The sequence below is a fragment of the Schistocerca cancellata genome, chromosome 2 (genome assembly GCF_023864275.1).
Source record: "Schistocerca cancellata isolate TAMUIC-IGC-003103 chromosome 2, iqSchCanc2.1, whole genome shotgun sequence".
Taxonomy (NCBI): Eukaryota; Metazoa; Arthropoda; class Insecta; order Orthoptera; family Acrididae; genus Schistocerca; species Schistocerca cancellata.
This window is the reverse complement of record NC_064627.1, coordinates 339,964,456-339,986,959: the sequence shown is the minus strand read 5'-3', so window position 1 is coordinate 339,986,959 and position 22,504 is coordinate 339,964,456. Positions and strand designations below refer to the sequence as shown.

The window sequence follows — 22,504 nt, the reverse complement described above, 5'->3', positions numbered from 1 at the left end:
TTATCCCTTTTTTACATATGGGTTTCATGTTTGAGATAGTGACTTCCTGGAGATATCATTTGCTGACTTATAATTTGATACAAGAAGCTGCAAAACATTGGAGACTTCACTCCTAAATTAAAGAAACTGTTGAGTCATTCGTATAGCCATTTTGCTGTCTAAATTTGAATCTCTACAAATATAATGCCGTAATACTTTCTCAAAGAAGAATCATCACATATGAAAATAAATTTGAGCTGAATTAATCAACCAGTGGTAAATCAACTGTAAAATGCAGGTTTTTAAACTGTCAGGTGGAAATCTGTTACAAACTGGCTAATCTTCCATCTAATGAAACATTTGAAAAGTTTAATAACATTTTGAGTTTTCTTAAGAGTTTTCCCTTTTAAAATTCATGGGGTTAGTAAATGGTATAAAAGCCAATGTCAAACACAAAGTTAATATGTAGTCAAGTGTCATCTGCTAGTAACTTTGACCATGACAAGTTGCAGAAACAAGCAATTTCAGGTAAACAGGAATGTATAAATTGCACAGAAGATACTCGGCAGTTGTCAGGCTTAAAAGAAAAAATGCTCACATCTCCCCATATGGAGAAAATTCTCTCTCACATTGATACGAAAGAAATTATGCTTTAAAGAAATCTCAGCAGATTTTTGTGTTTCAGGGGGATAAGTAAACTAGCTAGAAAGTTGGAAAGGTGTTCTAACAGCACCAAGGAAAGAACAGGGCAAAGTCTTTGTGACACAGTATAAAAATTGATTATCAGAATTTTCGATGCTTGAGTTAAATAAACTTGTCTTTGGTATGAAGGACTGGATTTCTGTAAGAATTGATGGAATGAAATTTCAGAACAGACACAACTGTCACTATGCAGTTTGAAAGAAAAGTTCATTGCTTGTGGAAAGAAGTGTGACCAAGAAATCTGTCTTTCAGAACTTTGTGAACTGAGACTGAAAAGAGTTGATTCCTCATATGTTCATTTAGTGTGTGATTGCGCAGTGCACTAAAATACCAGAATTGGTGCTTACTAGTAGTATAATTGATGTCGAGGACCTTTTAAGTGTTTGATGGTTTTAACAGCATGTAGCATAAAAATAAAAGCTGCCCTGGAAGAAATGCACTTTCTCACAGCTTACTGATCTTAACAAAGATGTTGATGCTGAAGAAACTGTGAAGTACAAGCAGATTGTGTATTCCTTGAAACTAAACAATTGCCAGTAGATGATTTTTCACAGAGATGGCATCAGAAATTTCTGATCCACATTTTCTTCTCAGACTAGCTTTTTGTTTTGCAATAACTTGCCTTCAGTGCTGTAGAGTGTTTTATTTAAAGCCACATATAGAATGGACAGCCATTACTGTTGCCTCACTAATTAGCAGACAGGTTGCTGTAGCGATAGATGACCAGCAGGAGGAAAAATGTTATGTTAAGAGATGCACACATTGAGCATATTGGTGCAGTAACATCTGATGGGAAACTTCTATGAATATATATATATTGAAAGCAGTTTGCGAAAATGTCACCAAAGAGTCGGGGAGTCTGAATGTTAGTAAAAAGATGCCACAGTGATGCCATATCAAATACAGTTTTGTAGTAGTAAGCACAGATAGCAGGGAGGTTGAACTTCTGTCAGCATAGGATGTGAGGCAGAATAAAAGTGTCTTCTACAAAGTATGTTACACATTCATAAAGTAGTGCACTCACCTATCAACCAAAGCCACCGAGTCTTTTTGTTTGCTGAAAATAACAGGCACAGAACTGTGAAACAATAAAAATAAAAAATAAAAACATATTGTTGAGATAGTCTGAAATTTGCAGGCAACACAGTGAAACTATACGAAGATGTGATCACACAATGAAAGAACTCGAATACTACAGGGGTCAACATTTGGCAGCAATGAATCAGCTGGAAGCTGCTGCTCAAGAGTCTTCAACTCTAAGGCATAAATACAGTGATCTGGCAGCAGAGAAACAACGTTTAGATAGAGAAGTACAGAACTTACAGAAGGAAGTAACGGAACTTCGATGTCAGCAACAGGTAAGCTAAACATGGTATCATATTTTTATTTCTAAGACTCTTTTTTTTTTTTTTAGACTGGTTTAGAAATATGTTGGTGCTGTTACCTTGAGTATTTTGGTTTGTTGGATATGTCACTTTTTAGTGTATGCGAAAAATGTGAACATCTAGTAGAATTTTAAAAGTTGCATCAGTAAAAAGAAAAAAGTAAGAAACAGGGAAAGGTGGTAGTAAGATACATGATTATGCAAGGGAAATAAAAATTTACACTGAAATGTGGATCAGAAAAAGCAGAAGGCATGTGAAAGGATAGAATTTGGAGGCAAAATGTACTATTTTATTTTTTCCTGCACATTGTACCTTCTTTTTTATGTTTACTGTATTTCTCCAGAATTCTTTTTTAGTAAAAACTGAACCCTTTTGGGATCACCTTCTTGTCTGTCTGTCCGACAGGTGAAAACCTTTTTGCTCAGTAACAGGTCCATGTATCAAGTTGAAATTCATGCCACATACTAACATCTGTGGTCTCTTAACGGTGCAAAAAATTGAAGCTTTGAAGTCAGTACAATCAAAAGATACAGCTATTTACATTACATATTTTGATACTTACAAACTTTCTCATCAAAACCTACTTTCCATTGACATAGAATCATGAAATTTGGCAAAAATTAAGGTTTCATAGTAAAAGTAAAGGGAAAAATCTGAAAATTGTTAATTTATGATTATACCATATGAAAAAAAATATTGTCATTGTTATCCGACTATCTCTCTGTTCGTCTGTCTGTGAAGATTCCTTTTTCGGCCATTAATGTCGCATATCTGATACTTGCAAAAACCTCTTATCAAAACCTGTAGGCCTTGTTGACATAGAATCTTGAAATTCAGCAAGTAGCAAACTTTCACAGCAAAAGCGAAGGAAAAAATCTGAAAATTGTTAATTTGGAGTTATATCACATGGAAAACATATTTTTTGGTAATTTGTTATCAAGCAGTCCAACTGTCCGTTAGGACCCCGTTTTCTCAGAAACGGATAGACCTATCAAGTTGAAACTTGCGTCACATACTAAGGTCTATGGTCCTTGGGCAGTGTAAAAAGTTTAGCTTCTAAGTCAATGCAGTCTAAAGACATGGCCATTTATGTCACATATTTTAGCACTCACAAACTCATTCGTTACAATGTATAGGGTACTTCCCATTGACCTAGAATCATAAAATGTGCAAGAAGCAAGGTTTAAAAGTACATGTAAAGGAAAAATCTGAAAACTGTTAATTGGTAAGTATGTCCCACCAAAAAATACTTTATTGTCATTTGTTATCAAACTTCAAACTTAACATTAAAACATTCTTGGAAGTCCTCTAATTCTTGGGACAGATATCTGTCCAGTATCAATTTCAATAACAGGCAAAAATATCAAGATTCTCAATTCGCAGGATGGGCGGACTGTCTATGTACATAATGAAGTTTGTATGGAACCCTCGGAGTGTGAATCCTACTTGTACCTGGCCAATTGTTCGTGTATATGAGGGTATACCGAAAAGTAATCTCTCTGAATTTTTTATATGAAAACTCGTAAAGCTTTTTAAATAAAACAAATGTTAGTAATATTCTACATCTTTATTTTTCATGTCTACAGATTTACAGCCTTCTGCCATTAGAGGGCTCTGAATTGTAGTGTGTAACGTGGTGGGTAATGAACAATGTCGATGCATGAGGAACACCATGCTGTAATCAAGTTTCAAATTCAAAGAAATTGTCCACACATGGAGACCCTCTCCTTCAGCATGATCCTCAGGGAATTCACCTCTCTTTTATGAGTATGTGCTTGGCCACTACAGGGCCCCAACCCTTGCAATGCTACTTCCCTTTCTGTGCTGCAAGAGTATCTTCATCTATTCTTTTTTCCTCTCTGCCTTTTCAATAGATTGTCCTCTTGGCGCCAGCTGTGATTGGATATGGTTTGTGATTTTTAGACACTTATTTTCTTCGCTTCCCGTGCTCTACAACTTTCTATTTCTAACTATATGAGGATGGTTTAGTGAGTTTGGAAAATTTCTATGAAAGAGCAGAACATTTACATTGTGTCTTCATGGTTGATAAGCTTGATTATTCCAAGGATCTTCTGAAAAGTAATTGGATATACAAAAAATCTGCTCACCATGCGCCAACAGGAGAACACACATATAAAAAAAATGTTTTAGCTGTGCAAGCTTTCAGAATCTGCAGATCCTTCTTCCGTGAAAAGGGTAAGGAGGAGGTGTGATGGAAAAAGATTGGAGATGTTTAGAAAAAGGGGCAGAGTTTAGAAAAGTCACCCAGAATCCTGGGTCCCTGGAGGCTTACCAGATAGGTTGAGAAGGAAAGACTGATTGTTGGGGACTGCACCATAAATATAAAGAATTTCAACACTGTGCAGTGTATAGTTCATTGTTGACAGCTGTCTGAATTGATCTGTGTGTGGACTTCAATTGAAAATGGAGGAAACTGAGTTTTGTGCTGTTATTGCATATTTGCATTTGGAGGGTTGGAATGCCGCGCAAATCGAAACAGAATTAGATGAAGTTCATATTGACTCTGCACCATGATTGAAGACCATTTACAAAATCCAGGATGGAATGTAACAATATTATGAAAAGGAAAGTTGCTACTCACTTTATAGCAGAGATGCTGAGTCGCGCGCGCGCGCGCGCGCACACACACACACACACACACACACACACACACACACACACACACACACACAGAGTAGAATAAGGGCCAAAGGATAATTGGACAGATACAGGCACCTTTTATCTTAGCCTTTGAAAGGTATGTCATCCCGGAGAAAGTTAAAGTCATGGTGTACATGTGTGATGTGAAATCTGATGTCCCACTGCCTATGAGGTGCATCAGATGTTTACCCTTTGGGCATATGTCGTCCTGCTGCATGGCGGAGCCAGAACGTGGCAACTGTGGATGATCACTCCATGAAAGTGGTCCTCGTGAACATCCACATTTGAATGTAAGCTGTGCAGAACATCACCCTCCACGTTTGCCAGTTTGCTCAGTTTGCAAGAAAGGATAGAAGTGTCAGGAATACAGATCTATTGAACACCTGTCATATACGAGGTGCGAGAAGTATGAATGCTTGTATTCCATTACATTAACATCACAATACTCTTCTCCCCCCCCCCCCCCCCCAAAACACACACACACACACACACACACACACACACACACCAACCTTCACCAAATGTGCCCGCAGTTCTTTCTTCAGGAACCACTTCCCTCACACAGATGAAGAAACATTCTCCTTCGGCGTCTACCAGTGACAGGGCACCACCTTTGGGTCCTTCTCTCTGTCAACCCCCCGACTAGGGCCTCAATACCAAAAATGGCTGAAGGAGCCATAGCCTATCTATGGGTCCCAGTGCTGTTCTGTGCTCAATGCAGATTGCAGCTTCAATGAACCTTGTCCACCAAGGGCTTGGAAAAGAAGGAGAAGAAGAAGAAGAAGAGTTGGGACAAGGCTGCTCCTGTGACCCCCAACCCCATCCTCCTCTGCCCATCCCTCTCCCCCGCCCCCCTCCCCCTCATCTCTGGGGATGCCAGATCCACCCCATACAGTTACATTTTTAGCTGATGTTTGTGGATGTGGTTTTCTTGCACACTGCCAACTGGTGACAGGCAATGATCATGCTGCATGGCTGGTACTCCTGACCCCTTCACACCTAACCTGGCCACCAGACACATGATCATTCAGTGGAACTGCAAAGGGCACTGTCAATTGCCAGTATGACACTACCTTATTTCCTCTTCTTCTGTGGTTTGAATCCAAGAAATGCAGGCAGTAGCAGTGCAGATGACCTCAGCAATTGCCATTTGCAATTTTACCTATCTCCTGGCAGGTCACTTACTTATCTTGAATTGACCACATCAGTCCAACAACTCCCAACCCCCTCTTTCCTCCTGCTTAGGAACTTTAGCACACAAAAAAAACCTGTGAGGGGAGTACCACTTCACCTGGTAGGGGCCTTCTAATTGACTAGCTTCTCACAGAAGCTCAGCAATGGTTCTCCTACTCACTTCAGTACTGCCCATAGCGTATTGCTCTAATGACATTTTCACCTAATCTTGTGGCTTCACTACATTGATCACTACATGACGACCTGTGTGATAGTGACCAGTTTCCAATTATCCTGTCGTTTCTTTGCCACTGCTGAACAGACAGACAGACTACTGCGTTGGGCATTTGACAGTGCCAGTTGGCCTTTGTATGCCTCTGTGGTTTCATTCTCCGTCTCTTTCTTCTGCTGTATCTGCTATTTCCCTTTCTACAGGTCCCCTAGACTGTTGGATGGTGCCATGATGAACCAAATACATTGCAGTAGCTACTCAGGATCACCCTGCGGTGATTTAAATGACATCCTTGGCAGACCAGCCTTATCACTTTTGAGCAACTTCATGCTAAGCCTTGCTGTCTAATCAAATGCAGCAAGAAGAAATGCTGGGAATGCTATGTCTCCTACATGGGGATGTATGCATCTTCATTTCAGGTGTGGGACAAGCTCAGTGGTTTTATGAGCTGCCAATGATCAACAGTTGTTCCCAGCCTTGTCCCACAGGGTTTGTACTGATTTGTTGGTTCTCGCAAAACACCTTATGACCTGAGTAGCAACAGCATTTGGCATCCTTCCGTATCCACCTACCTTTCTATTGTAGAAGCAACAAGTTGAAGACAACCTTACATTTCACTCCCCACCAAACTGAAACTTACAATGAACTCATCACTGACTGGGAACTATTTTAGGTTCTTGCCTCATCCCATGATGCAGCCCTTTGCTGTGGTTGAATTCACAATCAGATGATCAAACACCTGGATGTTACCCAAAGGCAGCATCCCCTCAGGGTCTTCAACCATCTTTGACTCCAAGGTGCCTTTCCCTCACAGTAGCGTAGTTGTCCTAGTCCTAACGCCAGGCAGGAACCCAACATATCTTGACAGTTAGTGGCCATTTAGCCAGAATGACATTCTCTGTAAACTGCTTGAAAGGATGGTTGCCCATGGATTACGTTGGGCTCTCAAATCTCTGTGCCTTTTGTTGCCCTTTAAGAAGCTGCGATGGAAGATAACAACCAATCAACCACATAGGAGAATATCAGATTGATCATGTGGCAATAACCAGAAAATTCTCTCCAGAAATCATGAATTTGAGGGTTGTGTGGAATCTTATCACAAACTTCATTTTATACCCAACAGAAAGAGGGGCCAAAAGTCTAAACTCCCATGTATAACTCAGAATACTTGAAAGAATATGCAGCAGATTTTGCACAATCACTACAGACCAACATACAAATATGGAACAAGCTTCTTGAAACCGTTCAACAATCAGCAAGAAAACTTGCTGAACCATCATGGAGACAGAAGCAAAGATGGCGGACCTCAGACTGCGACAGATCCCTAGAATCCCATATCAGAGCCTGAAAGTAATGGCATAGCCACAAACTCCAGGGAATTGGCATAATTTTTTAGAAACACAGAGAAAAATATGTAAAACAATCAGATGTATTAAACAATACACTACCTCAAAATATTAGAGGACATTGATAATGATTTCACAAAGAACAATATAAGAATTTTTTAAAAGACATTTCTGGAAGAACAAATGAACTACAAACCCTTCAGTCTTTAGTTTCGTCACCCTGATGGACCACTTGAGACAAATATACAAGCCAACTATGAAATTCTGAAGCAGTATTTCTATAAACTACCCAACTGTGAACCATCTGCAATTTCACTTTACTGCTCCAAATAAAACTCTCTTTCATCTACACATGAGGAAAAACTAAACAATGTTTAACATCTAAAAACAACAGAGTACCAGGTGACACTGGTACAGTTGCAGAAATGCTCAACATTGGAGGTGACCTCTTGATTGACAGACTACAAACCATCATTGTCAATACACATGAAAATGGCAACATACCAGCAGATAGGAAAAATGTTTTGAGCCATCCATTACACAAAAAGGGGAATAAGACATATATAAACAGTTGCTGAGGTGTTGCACGTTTACCAGTTGCCTGCAAGGTTTTTTTTTCTTCTTTCTTTTTTTTTTCTTTCTTTTTTTTTTCCTTCTTCAGATACCCTGCTTACCAATCTGGAGCAACAGACAGAAAAATTGATCAGGGAATACCAAGGTGGGCTTCCAATCAGGCTGATGATATGCAGAGCAGATCTGGAATGTCAAATTATACTGCTACACTGAAAGTCAAATTTCACAGTTTCACTTTCATACATTTCAAGAAAGCTTACGACTCGATTGACTGCATCACCCCGTTTAATATGCTTCATGAATATAGTTTGGATAATGAAACAGCTATGTTAATCAAACAGACTTTGACAGCCACGTAAAATTAATGGGGTCCCCGCTCCTGGGTGCAAGAAAGAAGCACTCTCAGCAAAGACAGGCCACAAGTGGCCCATTGGGGCCATCCGACAAGACAGGTCCAAAGTAAAAGGCGGAAGAATTTTTGGGAAGATAAGAAGAACAAGAAAGCTAGTGCTATGTAATGGTTTCTCGTGTTTCTTAGAGGGCCACAATGAAAATAATCACAATTGCTTCTTTCTTGATATGTCTGTAGTTCCTCTGAACAACTATCAGTTCTTTGATGTAAACACTATTGCCTGTTCAAAACCATATTGTTGATGTGACAAAAAAGTGCCAATTCTTTATTCTGATGGATCTTCTGTAATTGTCAGCATTTTATGCAGGTCATATGTTGTTATAAATTTGGCATTCACTGTTCAGATTCCATTTTGTGCCTTTTGAAAATTCATGCAGTATGTTGGATAAACTTCCTGTAGTAATTTATTTGGCCTAACACAGCCTGTACCTGCGTACGGTCTTTTGGAACTGGGAAGTTTTTGATGGCTTCAGTACGTTGTGCCATCGACCTGATGCCATGTGTGGACAGAATGTGTCCTAAATATTGCACTTTGTGCTGGAAGAATGTGCACTTCTCATTATTACATTTTAAAATTACCTCTTGCAAAATCTTGAAGGTAGCTTCCAAATTATGTAAAAGTTTTCTGGAGTTTTTCCTGGGACAGTGACGTTGTCCAGGTTGTTCACAGTGTGAGCAGACTTCCTAAGTAACAGTTCTAAATAATGTGCAACAAGTTAGAGCACAGTCAGTCCTGAATGGTAATCTCCTGTATCAGTATTGACAAAATGGAGTATTTATGAGCATGAATCTGTGTGTGTATGTCTTAAGCATATGAACCAAAACCTAGCATATCATAATGGTGTTTGTGTGTTGTCTAGAAGATTGAAAGAGCTGGAATAAGGATTTGGCAGACTCGAAAATGTGGCAAAAGAGTTGAGGCCTCGTGTAAACAACACCAAAGTACAGTTTTTCTTCACTTCCAGGAGAAAAGGCTGTGGTTAAATCAAAATACATCCAGTTGGATTTAATCAAATATAAGAGATACGAAAAGTTCCAGTACTTGGGAGCACTGGTAACTGACAATAACAACATAAGTGAAGAAACAAATTGAAGGATTTCCACAGGGAGTAGATCTTCCTGGGCCCTGATGAAAAGTATTCAGTCACATAGCCTGAGCAGAAATCCGAGATGACTGTCTATTGAATGGTTGTAAGACCAGTGTAATGTATGGTGAGAAACATGGACAGTGTTGAGCAGAAAAGGAATTCCTGAGAAAATGATACAGAAAAATATTAAGATAGATTTCTGAAACAGTGAGTGAGGTGAGTGAGGCAGGGAATGGAGACCATGGAAAACAAAGAATAGGAAGGACTATGATTATTGTGACCTAGTTTTGGAAATCAAGAGCAACAGATTAATATAATTGGGCCGTTTAGAGTGAATGTCAGAATATAGATCTGTAAAGAAGATCTACAGAGGAAATCCATGTGGCAGAAGGTGCAAAAGGAGACCATGGAAACGGTGGTTTGATGATGTGAATGACTTGAGAAAAACAGGAGTGAGAAGATGGAGGAAAAGAACAGATCATAGAGATTGGGCTGTGATTGTCAGAGGCCAAAGCCCTACATGGGCTGTAGTGCCCAGGAGTAAGTAAGTAACCTCCTGTATGGGTATAGAGCAAATGAAGTATTTATGACCATAAAGCTTTGTTTGTCATCGTCCAAAGGTATCTGTAAATAGACCTCCTTGCGATCAAGTTTATTGAAGTATACACCAACTGCTAATTTACACATGAGCTCTTCTGGTTTCAGAATTGGGTAATCATCGAATGATAGATTGTGAATTTACTACTGTTTTGCAGTCTCCACAGGTTTTTATTGTGCCATTCATTTTCTGTACAACCCTGACTGGCATTATCCATTGACTACTGATTATGGATTCGATAATACCACTCTGTTCGAGGTGCTCGAATTCCTATTTGACTTTTCTTTAACACAAAGAGAACATTGTGCAGTTTACAAAATTTTGGCGTAGCATTTGGCTTCAGTGTGACGTGTGCCTTATAATTGTTAATGCTACTTGTTGCCTTGGAAAAAATATTATCATATTTTTGCAACAGTGTTGCAAAATTTTCTGTTGTATGAATGTGATTTGCTCCATTATGAATGGCGAGATCAGCTGTGGTAAAGAGATCAAGGTCCAGCAAATTTATTGCTTTGTGAGAATTGACGATTTAATAAGCGAACTCTGAAATTCATTTAATTTTGGTGATACTAAATTTTTGCTTGCCTGTTGAAGGATCATAGAAATGATGAGCCTGTATCAGTTTGATCTGAGCTGCTGCAGCTGGTGGTCATGTGTGTGTGATGTGTGCTTGCTTGTGTGAATGAATGGTGTGTGTGTGTCTCTCTTGTTCTGGCGAAGGCTGTATCTGAAAGCTTATATACAAGTATCTTTTAATTGTGCCTTTCTGCAACTTAATGTGTCATCTTTACAGTAAGTAGCAATCAGTCTTTCCTGCATTGTATGTATTAGTGTTCTGTTTCACAGAACGCTCTTACCAGTTGTATGAAAGGAGAGGTTTTAAATAATTTAATTTCCAGTTATTGGGTTTGCAGTTGCTGCATTAAGTTGTCATTTTCCTTCCGCAATATTTTAACTTTTCTTGTTGTACTTGAAAGGTGTTGGTCTCAGATTTCTTTACTGGCTGTTGGAGTACAACCAAATTCTGAATTGGAGATACAACATGCCACCATAGCAATTGCTTTCGTGATACCATCAAAGAAAAATAGTCTCATAGAAATTTAAGATCAACCAATGAGTTATAAGTAAGCAAAATTTGGTAAGACAATAGCTTTTGCTCATCTGCAAACACAGAAACTTGGAAACCATTAATTTTGCTGTGAAAACCTCATAGATTACATTTAAATTAGCTGTTTTTATTGCTTATAATTTGTATTATGATTTGTTGCAGGAGGTGATAGTGAGTGAGGGTGGTACAAATGATAGCTTAAATCAGCAGTATTTCAATGCACTGAGGAAGTACGAGGCTGTGAAGGATGAGTATGATGCCTTGAGAAAGCGATATGATGATTTGCTCTCCTCCCATTCTACTGCTGTGAGCAAGCTAGAACTGGCACAGGTTGGTAATACTCTCTGTCATTAAAGTGTATCAGAAGTTAGTCTTATTATTTTTACACGAATACTTTGGTGTTGGTATTTAATTATCTTTTCCACAGATCTTTAAATTTTATAACGATATGAATATGTAAGTTGTGTATAACCTGATTATGTGTAAATTGAACAGAAAATTGTCATATACTTGATTTGAATTGTGACTTACAAGTAAGCTGACTTTGTTCTTATTGTGACAGGAATGAAGGTTTCTTTAATAGTTTCTGTGTTGAGTGAGAAGGAATTGTCGTGCATCATTTCACAGCATTCAACTATTTTACAAGTGGGTACCCTAAATGAACCAGAACATTCAATCTTATCACCTTCTTAGATTCTCTGTTATATGTTTGTATTGACGACGTCCACAATATATATTCCCAATGAAAGTTCTCTTCAATCAATTGAATTAGTGTTTCTCATCCTGTATGATAAGTCTCCCCTGACCCGAGGTTCTGGGTGACTCCAAAAATGTACCGCTTTTCCTAGACCTCTCCAGTCGTTTTCCTTCACCCTTCTTCCTTCCCCTTCGACCCTTCTGCCTGAAGAAGAAGCCGCTGACTCCGAAAACTTGCCAATCACAACAGTCTTTTACGCGCATGCGTGCGTGCGTGCGTGTGTGTGTGTGTGTGTGTGTGTGTGTGTGTGTGTGTGTGTATTCTGCTGCCACTTGGTGAGTAGATTTTTTATCTATTCAGTTAAATAATTTTATCAATAATTGATTGCTTTTGTTGTTACATTGAATTAGTGTGATACAAAAGGACTGTGCATAGGCCATAAATGGAATTATATATTTTGTAAACTACTCAGAGGAGACAGTACATGGGCACATGTTTTAATGCATTCAGACTAAGCTAATTTTGTAATGGAGAAAACAGTAAAAAGGAAGATGACAGAGGGAACTGGGAACTGGACATTTTATTACATATATCTGATAGTTGTTGTTACAATAATGATGCATTGGTGTGAACAGGTGCAGTGCAGGGAAAAAAAGTGAGATTCTTTTAAAATAATTAAGAAAGTGTTGAATTAAAGGGTCTGAGAAGAGATCACAGAACACCAACTGAAATACATTTTGTTTGGACAGAGATTGAGAAATATGACTATTGCCTTCCAGTCTGACATTAGACGTTATTTTGTTGCTGTTAGTGTGAGGCTCATGACAATATACTCTGCAGAAAAAATGTGCACTAAGAATTTAATGGAGAATATTGTGACTCTGAAGCTCTGAATGATTATAATTTCCAATGTACATATTGCATGGAAGGGGTGGGTTTGAAGCTTCCATCCCACCATCTCTATTTAGATTTTTCCTGATTTTCCAAAATGACTCTAATCTGTCCCTCAGTACCATTTGAGCATCCCATGCTTGAGTGGGAAAGGGGCAAATTTGCATCTCAGATTTTCATGCTGTAAAAATGAAGGTGTATATGACCATGCCACATAATTTTATGCATTTATTTTTTCATTGAAAGCTTTAGTTTTCTTGTTAGAAAAAATAACTAGTGATTTTCATTTCCCGTGATTTTTTTTTTTTTAGTTCTCTAAAATTTCTCAATCAATTATGAAGAAAGTAAGCAGCTAAAATATCTGATCCCCCCCCCCCCCTCCCCTCCGCATGTGTTTGTGTGGAATTTTACCTTCTTAGTAAACCATTCACCTTTTCATAATTTACAGCAGTCACTTGATTCACAAATTGTCTATTGAAAATGTATGATAGCGTGCAGCTTATCAATCGCTTTACTGTAGATCATACATTACTGTGAATGAAATACAGCTAAAAGTACAAAAGTGGTTTTGAAATGGTAGTGGCACTGATTTCTGTCTTAATTCTTCTCTTATGATGTTGGCAAAATAGATCCATCTGAGCTCTTCCTACCTCTCCCTTCTCCATTCCTTGTTGCTAACTGGTAAACTGTGCAGTGTAGGTCACCACATGCAAAGACATAAAATTTCTTTTCTATGTGAAATATGGTTCTCCGAGCTCTTCCTACCTCTCCCTTCTCCATTCCTTGTTGCTAACTGGTAAACTGTGCAGCGTAGGTCACCACATGCAAAGACATAAAATTTCTTTTCTATGTGAAATATGGTTCTGCACCTAATACAAACTTTCTTCAAATTTTTCGTGAAATTATTTTTTGAAGGAAAAACTTCTGCCTTGCTAAATGCTTGTAAGGTTGTGTGTGGCACATAAAATACTTTAGCAGCCTTAGATGTCCTTATATTTTCATCTCTGGCTGCACAGATTGCCATGGCCATATTTATTTACACGAAGCAGATTCAGAAGGATGTAGGCTGCAGTAGGTATTGGGAGATGATGAAGCTAGCACAGGATAGAGTAGCATGGAGAGCTGCATCAAACCAGTCTCAGGACTGAAGACTACAACAACAACAACAACAACAACAACATATTTATTTTGTCCCACTACTTCCTTTTTCCCTGCAGGATTTGTTTTGACATTTTCCTTTGCATTCTAGAAAACAGTGGCTTAGGTTAGTTATATTGATGAAATTCTCCAAAATCTGGCTATTGCCTAAATTTAGACCACATGTAATAGGCCAAATTCAGACCATTACTTCTACATAATTTTTAGGTTAGTTACACAATAAGAAGAACGATGGCTGTTAAAACTCAAGATAGTATAAAAGCTAAGATTACCCTTAACGTGACATACTAGCGAGAAGACTGCTTTTAAATATAGAAACTTTATGAAAAAGCAATGAATCTGTACCTGCAATAGCTTTAAGATGATCGAAATTTAGTTTATATTGGCTACAGTCACGTGCAACAATTTACAGAGATAGCAGTTTTACAGAACAACTGATGTGATCTGCGAGACTTTTGATTGTTTCCAAATTTTCTTTATTGTCTAAAGCATTAGATGCTACTCTGCAGGAATATGTATTTACAGCATAACTTGATCTGAGCTGGTGGGATTATATCAGAAACAACAACGGCCTGCAGACAAATCTACCGAGCGAGGTGGCGCAGTGGTTAGCACACTGGACTTGCATTTGGGAGGATGACAGCTCAAACCCTTGCCCGGCCATCCTGATTTAGTTTTTCCGTGATTTCCCTAAATCACTTCAGGCAAAAATGCCAGGACGATTCCTCAGAGTGGCAAGCACACACGCCAAGTGGCTTCTGCTCTTCCCACACCATAGTGCCTCATTCGACTGTAGCTTGCTCTGCTCCGAGCATTCGTACTCCAACAAACCACACCTGAGTGCTGCCGCATTCGAGCGAGTATGAGCAAGCAAAATTCCCAATCTGCAGACTAGTGCTTCCCTCCCAGTGCCCTCCATCTTAGTGATGGGCTGAATTTTCATTTGATGGTGATGATACTGGGGTGATGATGGCAATTTAAAATGAGAAGTAACAGAAGGAGCAGTTCAGGAAAATCTGGGTGCTTGAAACATTTTCTAAATATCAGCAAAACCAAAATAGTAGAAATGAACACAAGCATGCACAGATATATGCAGTTACATTGTCCTAGCTGAGTACATTACGCTGCCACTTCAGATTGAGTGGCGTGGTGATTATGTTGGGTGGAGTGGGCGAGGGTAGGAAGGTGGTGGGGAACAGGAGAGAGGTTGGAGAAGGGAGGCTGGCAGCTGGGAGGGAGCAGCAGCAGAGGCATCAGATAGGAATGTGGCACTGATGGAATCATTCTTGCCCCAGACAAGGCGAGTTGTGTGAGGAGAGGATTGGAAAGGAGATGGCACAGATGAAGAGAACACTGTGGAGAAGAGGGCATGGATGTAGGAGTAATAAAGTTAAGTTCTGCGGCAGGGATGGAGGTGGTTGTGGGGCAGGTGCTAGCAGAGGTTGTAGTCAGGAAGATTATAGGGTTAGAGACTTCAATCCTGAGCAATGCAGTGATAATAAACTGCTACTTTGATTCACATTGACTGCTATCTAGCATATTTAGTAATAATATTTCAGGCATGAGATAATTGTCTATGTATCATATGCCAAAATTGGAGCAGAGCTTCACATGAGAGAACTTGAGTTCACATAAATCTTTACTGACTGTGCACTGGTAGTGAAGACTTGTTAAATAGACAGTCTTTTCACGTCTCAGATATTGTTAATGTCCTGACTTAAAAATTATTTACAGGAGTTTCAGTGTAACTGTGCCTAAACTTGTTACTAAACTTTTGTATTAATTCTATTCTTTCCTATAATTTAAAAGATCAAATTTTGCTGCAGGAAGAAGTTGGAAGGTTTAAAAAGCAGTATGAAGAAGTTGTGCAAGAAAGAAATGCTGCTGTTCGAGAAAGAAATGGTCTAAAACAACAATGTACAGCAGCAATCCGTCAATGGGATATGGCTCTCAGGGAGAGAAACGAATATCGAGAGGCTCTTGCTAAGGTCTGCATTGTCACACACAATCAATTTTAACATTGCATTATTACTTTATTGTTTGTTTCTCATTAACTTGCAGTATTCATAATAATCCTTTACTTTAGTTTTAGGCAGAACCTTCTGCATTCAGAAGTAGTTTGTATTAAACCTTAAGAATATTGCACAACTAATATCTAAGTAGATAGGTTGCAAGAGTTACACAACACTCTCAGTGATGCAGCTGTTACAGTTTGTGATGCAGTTCTATCTCTCCAAGCATGCAGATGTTAAATAGCATGAGTGGTTTAATCGTGTAACTGAGTGATTATGTCGTTGACATTCACACTGGAGGCAATCTGAAACATGTTGCAAACAACACACAAAAAGTGAATAAATATGAATGAGAAAAGATAATGTATATGATATAATATCATGTTGATAGAGACTGAATGATTGAGGTCAGCAAAAATTGTAATCTATTTATATCCTGGTCTCGCTAATTTAACTTCACCCTCACTTCTGTCCTGTTAAAATGATTGTACCAAAAATTCAATTGCAGAGCTGATTTTAGTAAATAATCGACACTTTATAACAATGATTCTTCCTCCACAGCCCTTAGAGATTCAGTGTTGACCCTGCATTCTTATTTGTGATTAGCTCCCACATGAAACTGTAATGGTTTACTGTTTCTTGTAATAGTTGTTACAATTATATAAGATTAGGTCAGATCTGACATCAATTTCATTTATATTTTATTAATTTTTTCTACTTTCCAATGTTGGAATAAACTAAACCAACACAATGTAAAATTAAATAGTTAACAAATGTATACCAGAAAGCATACATTGGTTAGATTCTAACTGTTCATAGAATACATACATATTGTTACAAGGAGATACTTTTCAAGTAAGTGGTTCTAAAAAGATTCAGGTTTCCAGATGTAAACAATTTAGAGTAAAGAAGACCATTCACTGAATACCAGTAGCGTTTGAGTTATTGATAGGCATACAATAAGGAGAATGAAAACTTACTTGTTATCGGAAGAAATCCTTTAATGAGCTAAGGTACAAAACACACACACACACACACACACACACACGAACTTACACTTTTCTCTGTTAATGAGCTGAGGTACAAAACACACACACACACACACACACACACACACACACACACACACACACACACTCTCGTACACTTTTCTCTGTCATTTCTCTGTCAATGCGATCTGGTACCGATCCCAGATTGACCAGCAATACAGGGTGTACATAAAGTCCAGGAACACTTTCAATTATTTATTGCGCAAGAACTAAGCATTGTACAGATGTCATACACATTGCATTTTGAAGAGAAACACTGAAAGTTTTTTTTAGAAACATTTGATAAGCGAACCATGTGTGACCTGGCACACATCAATACGGTAATTGAATTCTTGCCATACCCGTCCCAGCATGGCATCATCGACTGCGGCAGTCCTTTCCTGTATTCTCTCCCGGAGCTCTGCTACATTACATGGTAGAGGCGGTACATACACCAGATCTTTAATGTGTCCCCACAGAAAAAAGTTACACGGAGTGAGATCTGGTGATGGGGAGGCCATTTCATGAAACAGCTGTTCCCCCGTCTTCATTGAGCTTCTGCACTAACTCCAATTTGAATGGTTTCATAGACAGCGTCTGTTGCAGAACTTTCCACACTGTTATTGGAGCCATTTCAAGTTCACGGGATACACAATGCACTGATTTCTGTGATCTCCTAATGAATGTCTCTTGTACGCGCTCCACATTCACTTCACTCACACTGGAACGTCCGCTTCTCCTTTCCGGGCACAAGCAACTCGTCGTAATGAATTTGTTGTACCAGTAGTAAATGGCCTTCCTTGTTGGTGGCTTCTTACCGTACTTGGTTCTAAACATCCATTGAACAGCTGTAGCACACTTGTTTTTATTGAACTCCATCACACAGAAAGCTCGCTCTACACCTGAACTCTCTATGTTTGCGACTAGCGCTGACTATCGGCAAATTACCAAGCTACACTGTGGCGGTATACATGGAAAAAAAACTTTCAGGGTTTCTCTTCAAAATGACATATGTATGATATCTTTACAATGTTTGGTTTTTGAGCAATAAAAAAAATTGAAAGTGTTCCCGGACTTTCTGTACACCCCTTATAGAGTGTTGGTTAAGCCAGGCTTTTGCAAGCTACCTCCTTTGTGGGTGGACTAAACTTCCTGAGGATTCTTCTAGTGAGTTTGTGTATCATCTGACTTACCTGTGATTTAATGTGGTCATTTCACTCTTATGCATACTCCTAGATATTTTATGGATGTATCTGGTCCCAGTTATTGTTCTGCAATTGTGTAATCATAGTCCAATAAGCCTCCAGGTGGGATTGTTCATACCTACCTCCACTCTTATCTGAAACCTAGATGTAACTTTAAAAAAAACCACCTGGTTTGAATTTTCTAAACACAGATGCCAACATAAGATCAATAAAACCCATCTTCAACAAATGCAACAGATCCTTTGGCATACTGAAATCACAGCAAAACATTACATACTGAGAGGCAGCCACAAAGAATTATATTCCTTGCTGTGATGTGCCAAGGGGTTACTGCAAAGAATACATTCCTGGCTGGAATGAAGACAGTGAAGGGCTTCTCAAGGAGTTCAAAGACACTGGTGATCCTGCTACTGTCTCGAACCTTCTGAAGTCACTAAATGAGAACAGAAAAAACAACTGGAAAGAAACTGCAGCCTCCTTGAACTATACTCCTTCCAGAAGGAACTCCTGGTCCTTAATCAGAATGCTGCATACAACATACATCACCACCCAACAAAAAGGTAACATAAATTTAGATGATTTTAGATGATGTGGCCAATTACATGATCTCCACTTCCAAGTAAACAGGAGATAAATACATTACAATAGAGGTTAGGCAGCTCGTAAATGGTACCCAGTCTGACTTTCTATTGTACATTGGTCCTGTTACTGTCAAATGGGTGAACACCTTCTTTTCAGACATCTTACTCAAATTATCTGCCACCTCTCTTCAGGAAAACTAAGATCATTGCTGTACTAAGATCAAACAAAGGTCCTTCAAAGTTGAAAACTACTGTCCCATTACCCCTGCAGAAGTTCATTTATAAAAGAATCTGCTCAGCCATCAACAAACACATTTCCATGGAGCAAGCTGGGTGTAGGCCAGGAGGAGGATGTAGGGAACAGGTTCTACCAACAGCAGCTCATATTGAAAACGGCTTTGAGAAGCAGAAGATAAACATTGGGATCTTCTTAGATTGAACTGCATTTATGATATAGTCTGGCGTGACAGACTCCTGTTCAAATTCATCAGTGTCATTTCATGTCGGAAACTAACCACTCTAATTGACAACATGCTGAACAATAAATACTTCATGATACACCACAAGGTTCTGTTTTGGCCTCACTCCTTTTTAATTTCTATATATACGACATTCCAAATACGATAGTGCTCTGTTCAATCAGGATCAAAACTTTAGGAAAGCTGAAGCGACTCTTAACATCAGATCTGAAGGCAATGGATAAATACTTCAAACATAACTTTCTCCGATCAAATCATCAAAAGACCATTGTATCAGCATTCCACACATGGAATAAATAACCAAACTACAAACCTAACATCACATTTAGAGATCAGACTCTCCAATATTGCAACACTCTATAATACCAAGGTGTGGTCCTAGACAGGCCTTTGACATACAAGATACGTCTATGGAGTATGGCAACTAAAATCAAAACTCAGAGCAATACACTCCAAAAGATAACAAGAATAACTTGGGTGCCACTGCAAAAGTTCTCAGCTTCAGCTCTTTCATACTGTCACCTGGCTAAACAGCACTCGCACTAAAATAATTGACACACAGTTCAGTTGAGCTATGCGCCTCATCACAGGGTGTATTCATCCCACAAGCTTACGCTGTCCACTGGTCCTTAGTAATATTCCACTGCCATCAATAAGAAGATCACAGTCATTGCTGAATGTATGGAGGAGGAGGAGAAAAAAAAAAAAAAAAAAAACAACAGAATTACCAATTCATCCAAGAAATTTCATCATTTGAACCCCACCGACTGAGGTCTAGAAAACCAACATGGCACACAGCAGTCGACCTGCAGGATGGTAACTTCAACATGCAACAAGCCTGGAACAATCAATGACAGTAGCAATAAACCCTAAAGCATCATCAATAAATTAAAATATCTGGGTGTGACCAGAAAGTTTTCCTCTACCCGAGTGACAATGGTGCATCAAATCTGGCTGCGGCAGGTGGGGAGCATTACTGCACATGGGGGGTAAGGGGGGGTGGAAGTCCTCCCTCGAATTTGACTGTGTCGAAGTTCACAAACAGTACATCACATAACATTTTAATGTTCCCTTAGAGCATTGAGTTCCCTTAGAGCATTGAGTATCACACAGAACATTGTTAGCAAGAAAAATCTCGAGTCCAATCACACAACTGGTTTGATGTTCCATACTCTCATATTTTGTTCAATAGGTGGCAGACTGTGTAGGCAACTCAAATGTAGCTTGTTGGTTTTAAAGGCCATTAGCTATGAGTGGCAGAAAAATCAAGATAGATTTTGATGTGAAAAGTCTGACCATTCCCTTGTTCATAAATTGATCTGTCTGTTTTTCTTTTCAACTAATCTCAAAATGAAATTGATTCGGTGCAAAATTTTACTGTTAAATTCTAGAATAACCTTATTTCAACAACCCAGTCACTGGAAAGAGCCTGTAGATTATATTTTCATAGCTGTTTATAACATAAAATAAACTGCACAACCATATACTCTGCCATCCAGTCAGTTACACCAGATGGAAGATCATATACAAAACCGATGTCAGCTTTTTTGCTGACTTATCCAAAAGCCAATAAACTCGAGGAGAAAGATACTGATTTGGAAAAATTCATTGAAAAATGACCAGAACTGATACAGCAAGTATTTTATTGAATTATTTATACAAGTTGGACAATTACTTTCTTTTCACTTGGTCAATGGCCATGGTATCATCAAAGGAAGATCTCAATTTTTGCATCATTCTTGTTCCCAAAGACATGAATTTAATTGTTTGTTGTTATTTTGTTTGTATGTTGTTTGATGTTATGTTTTTTTTCTAATCAGTGTATTTTGAAAGCAGGTTCAGCAACAACATGAGGAGGCTGTGAAGGAAATTAACCAAGCCATGGCTGTTCGAATGAAGGCAAGTAAAGACCTGAAAAGACTCACAGAAGAGCGGAATGCTGCTATGCAGGAGTATTCTCTCATCATGAGTGAACGAGACACTGTTCATAAAGAAATGGAAAAGCTGTCTGAAGACCTTACAGAAGCCTTTAAGAAGTACAAGACCCTTGAAGGAGAAAACAAGGAATGTATGGAAAAGGTAAGCTATTAAAAATTTTAATCAGTCACCTGTAAAAATTATTCAGTATTATGAATTATCTTTAGCTGGAAAATTAAAATCAAATATAGTGAAAACCATAGCCCATTACTGCTGTTATATTGTGATGCCATAACAGTGTATTGACTATTTGAATTTTATTGAGGAAAGGTGGTAGAGTCCCAAAGGCAGACTGAAGCTGTGCTCAGATTGTAAATGTGTTTTGATATCTCAAACGAGCACTGAGAAAGACAATGATCCTTGTGCAAGGTTCACTTGATGACAATGAAATTTCAGGATTGTACTACACAAGTTTAATCTCCTGTGAAGTTTAAGGTTTGTTTTTGTGTTCGCTTTGAATCAAGTTTACATCATCAGACACAATTGATTCAAATTATTTCATTCCAACATTCCCTGAAAGTACAGGTATCCTATGTTTTGTTTTTGTGTCACTGATTTGTTTCATTCGTGTAGTGAAGGCAACATTGTGACACAATCCAGATAAGAAGTATACAAATATAGACCTTGTTTTGGTCAGTGGTAGTTTCAGACCGTTTTACTTTTGCCAACTACAAAGAACAAAATTTATTCTTTATTGGCAGAGTTTATCATAGTTATTTTACAATTAAAAGTTATCAGCGAGATGCAAATATTTATAATACAGGGACACCCAGAAAGTAATACCTCACATATTTTTTCTCAGCTGACAACAATGTTCCGAATGTGAAACATTAAGTATGAGTTCTTCTAAGTTTATTGAGTGTGTCTGCAAAATTTGTCTCTCCTGCAGCACCATTTCAAACTGACAGTCATAAGTGACTTATGTAACAAACAACATGCTGTTTTTTAGTCTCACTGCAGAGAAAGAAATTGTGTCGAATCTTCACAAATGTTTGTGTGAAGTTTATGAAGCGTTTGCAGTTGACAGGAGTACAGCTGTTTATTGGGCACAGAGATGAAGCCATCAGAAGAGGGTGCAGCTGAGCTCCACAATTTGCGCTGAGAGGGGAGACCATCCACGACTGTCACACCAGACATGTTGCATTGTGCTGATGTTCTCATTCACAAAGGCTGACACATTACACCTCAGCAGTTGCACTGCTGCTGTGAACAACCCAGA

General features: G+C 38.6%; 1 protein-coding gene across 1 annotated transcript in view; it reads left to right on the top strand.

The window, feature by feature from the left end:
* LOC126161721 (disks large homolog 5-like) overlaps positions 1 to 22,504 on the top strand; it is a 159,534-nt gene that overhangs the window by 26,361 nt on the left and 110,669 nt on the right. Inside the window, 4 exon segments of the mRNA XM_049917756.1 lie at positions 1,820 to 2,039; positions 11,420 to 11,587; positions 15,830 to 15,991; positions 21,145 to 21,387. Of these exon segments, the coding sequence (XP_049773713.1) occupies positions 1,820 to 2,039; positions 11,420 to 11,587; positions 15,830 to 15,991; positions 21,145 to 21,387 (793 nt within the window).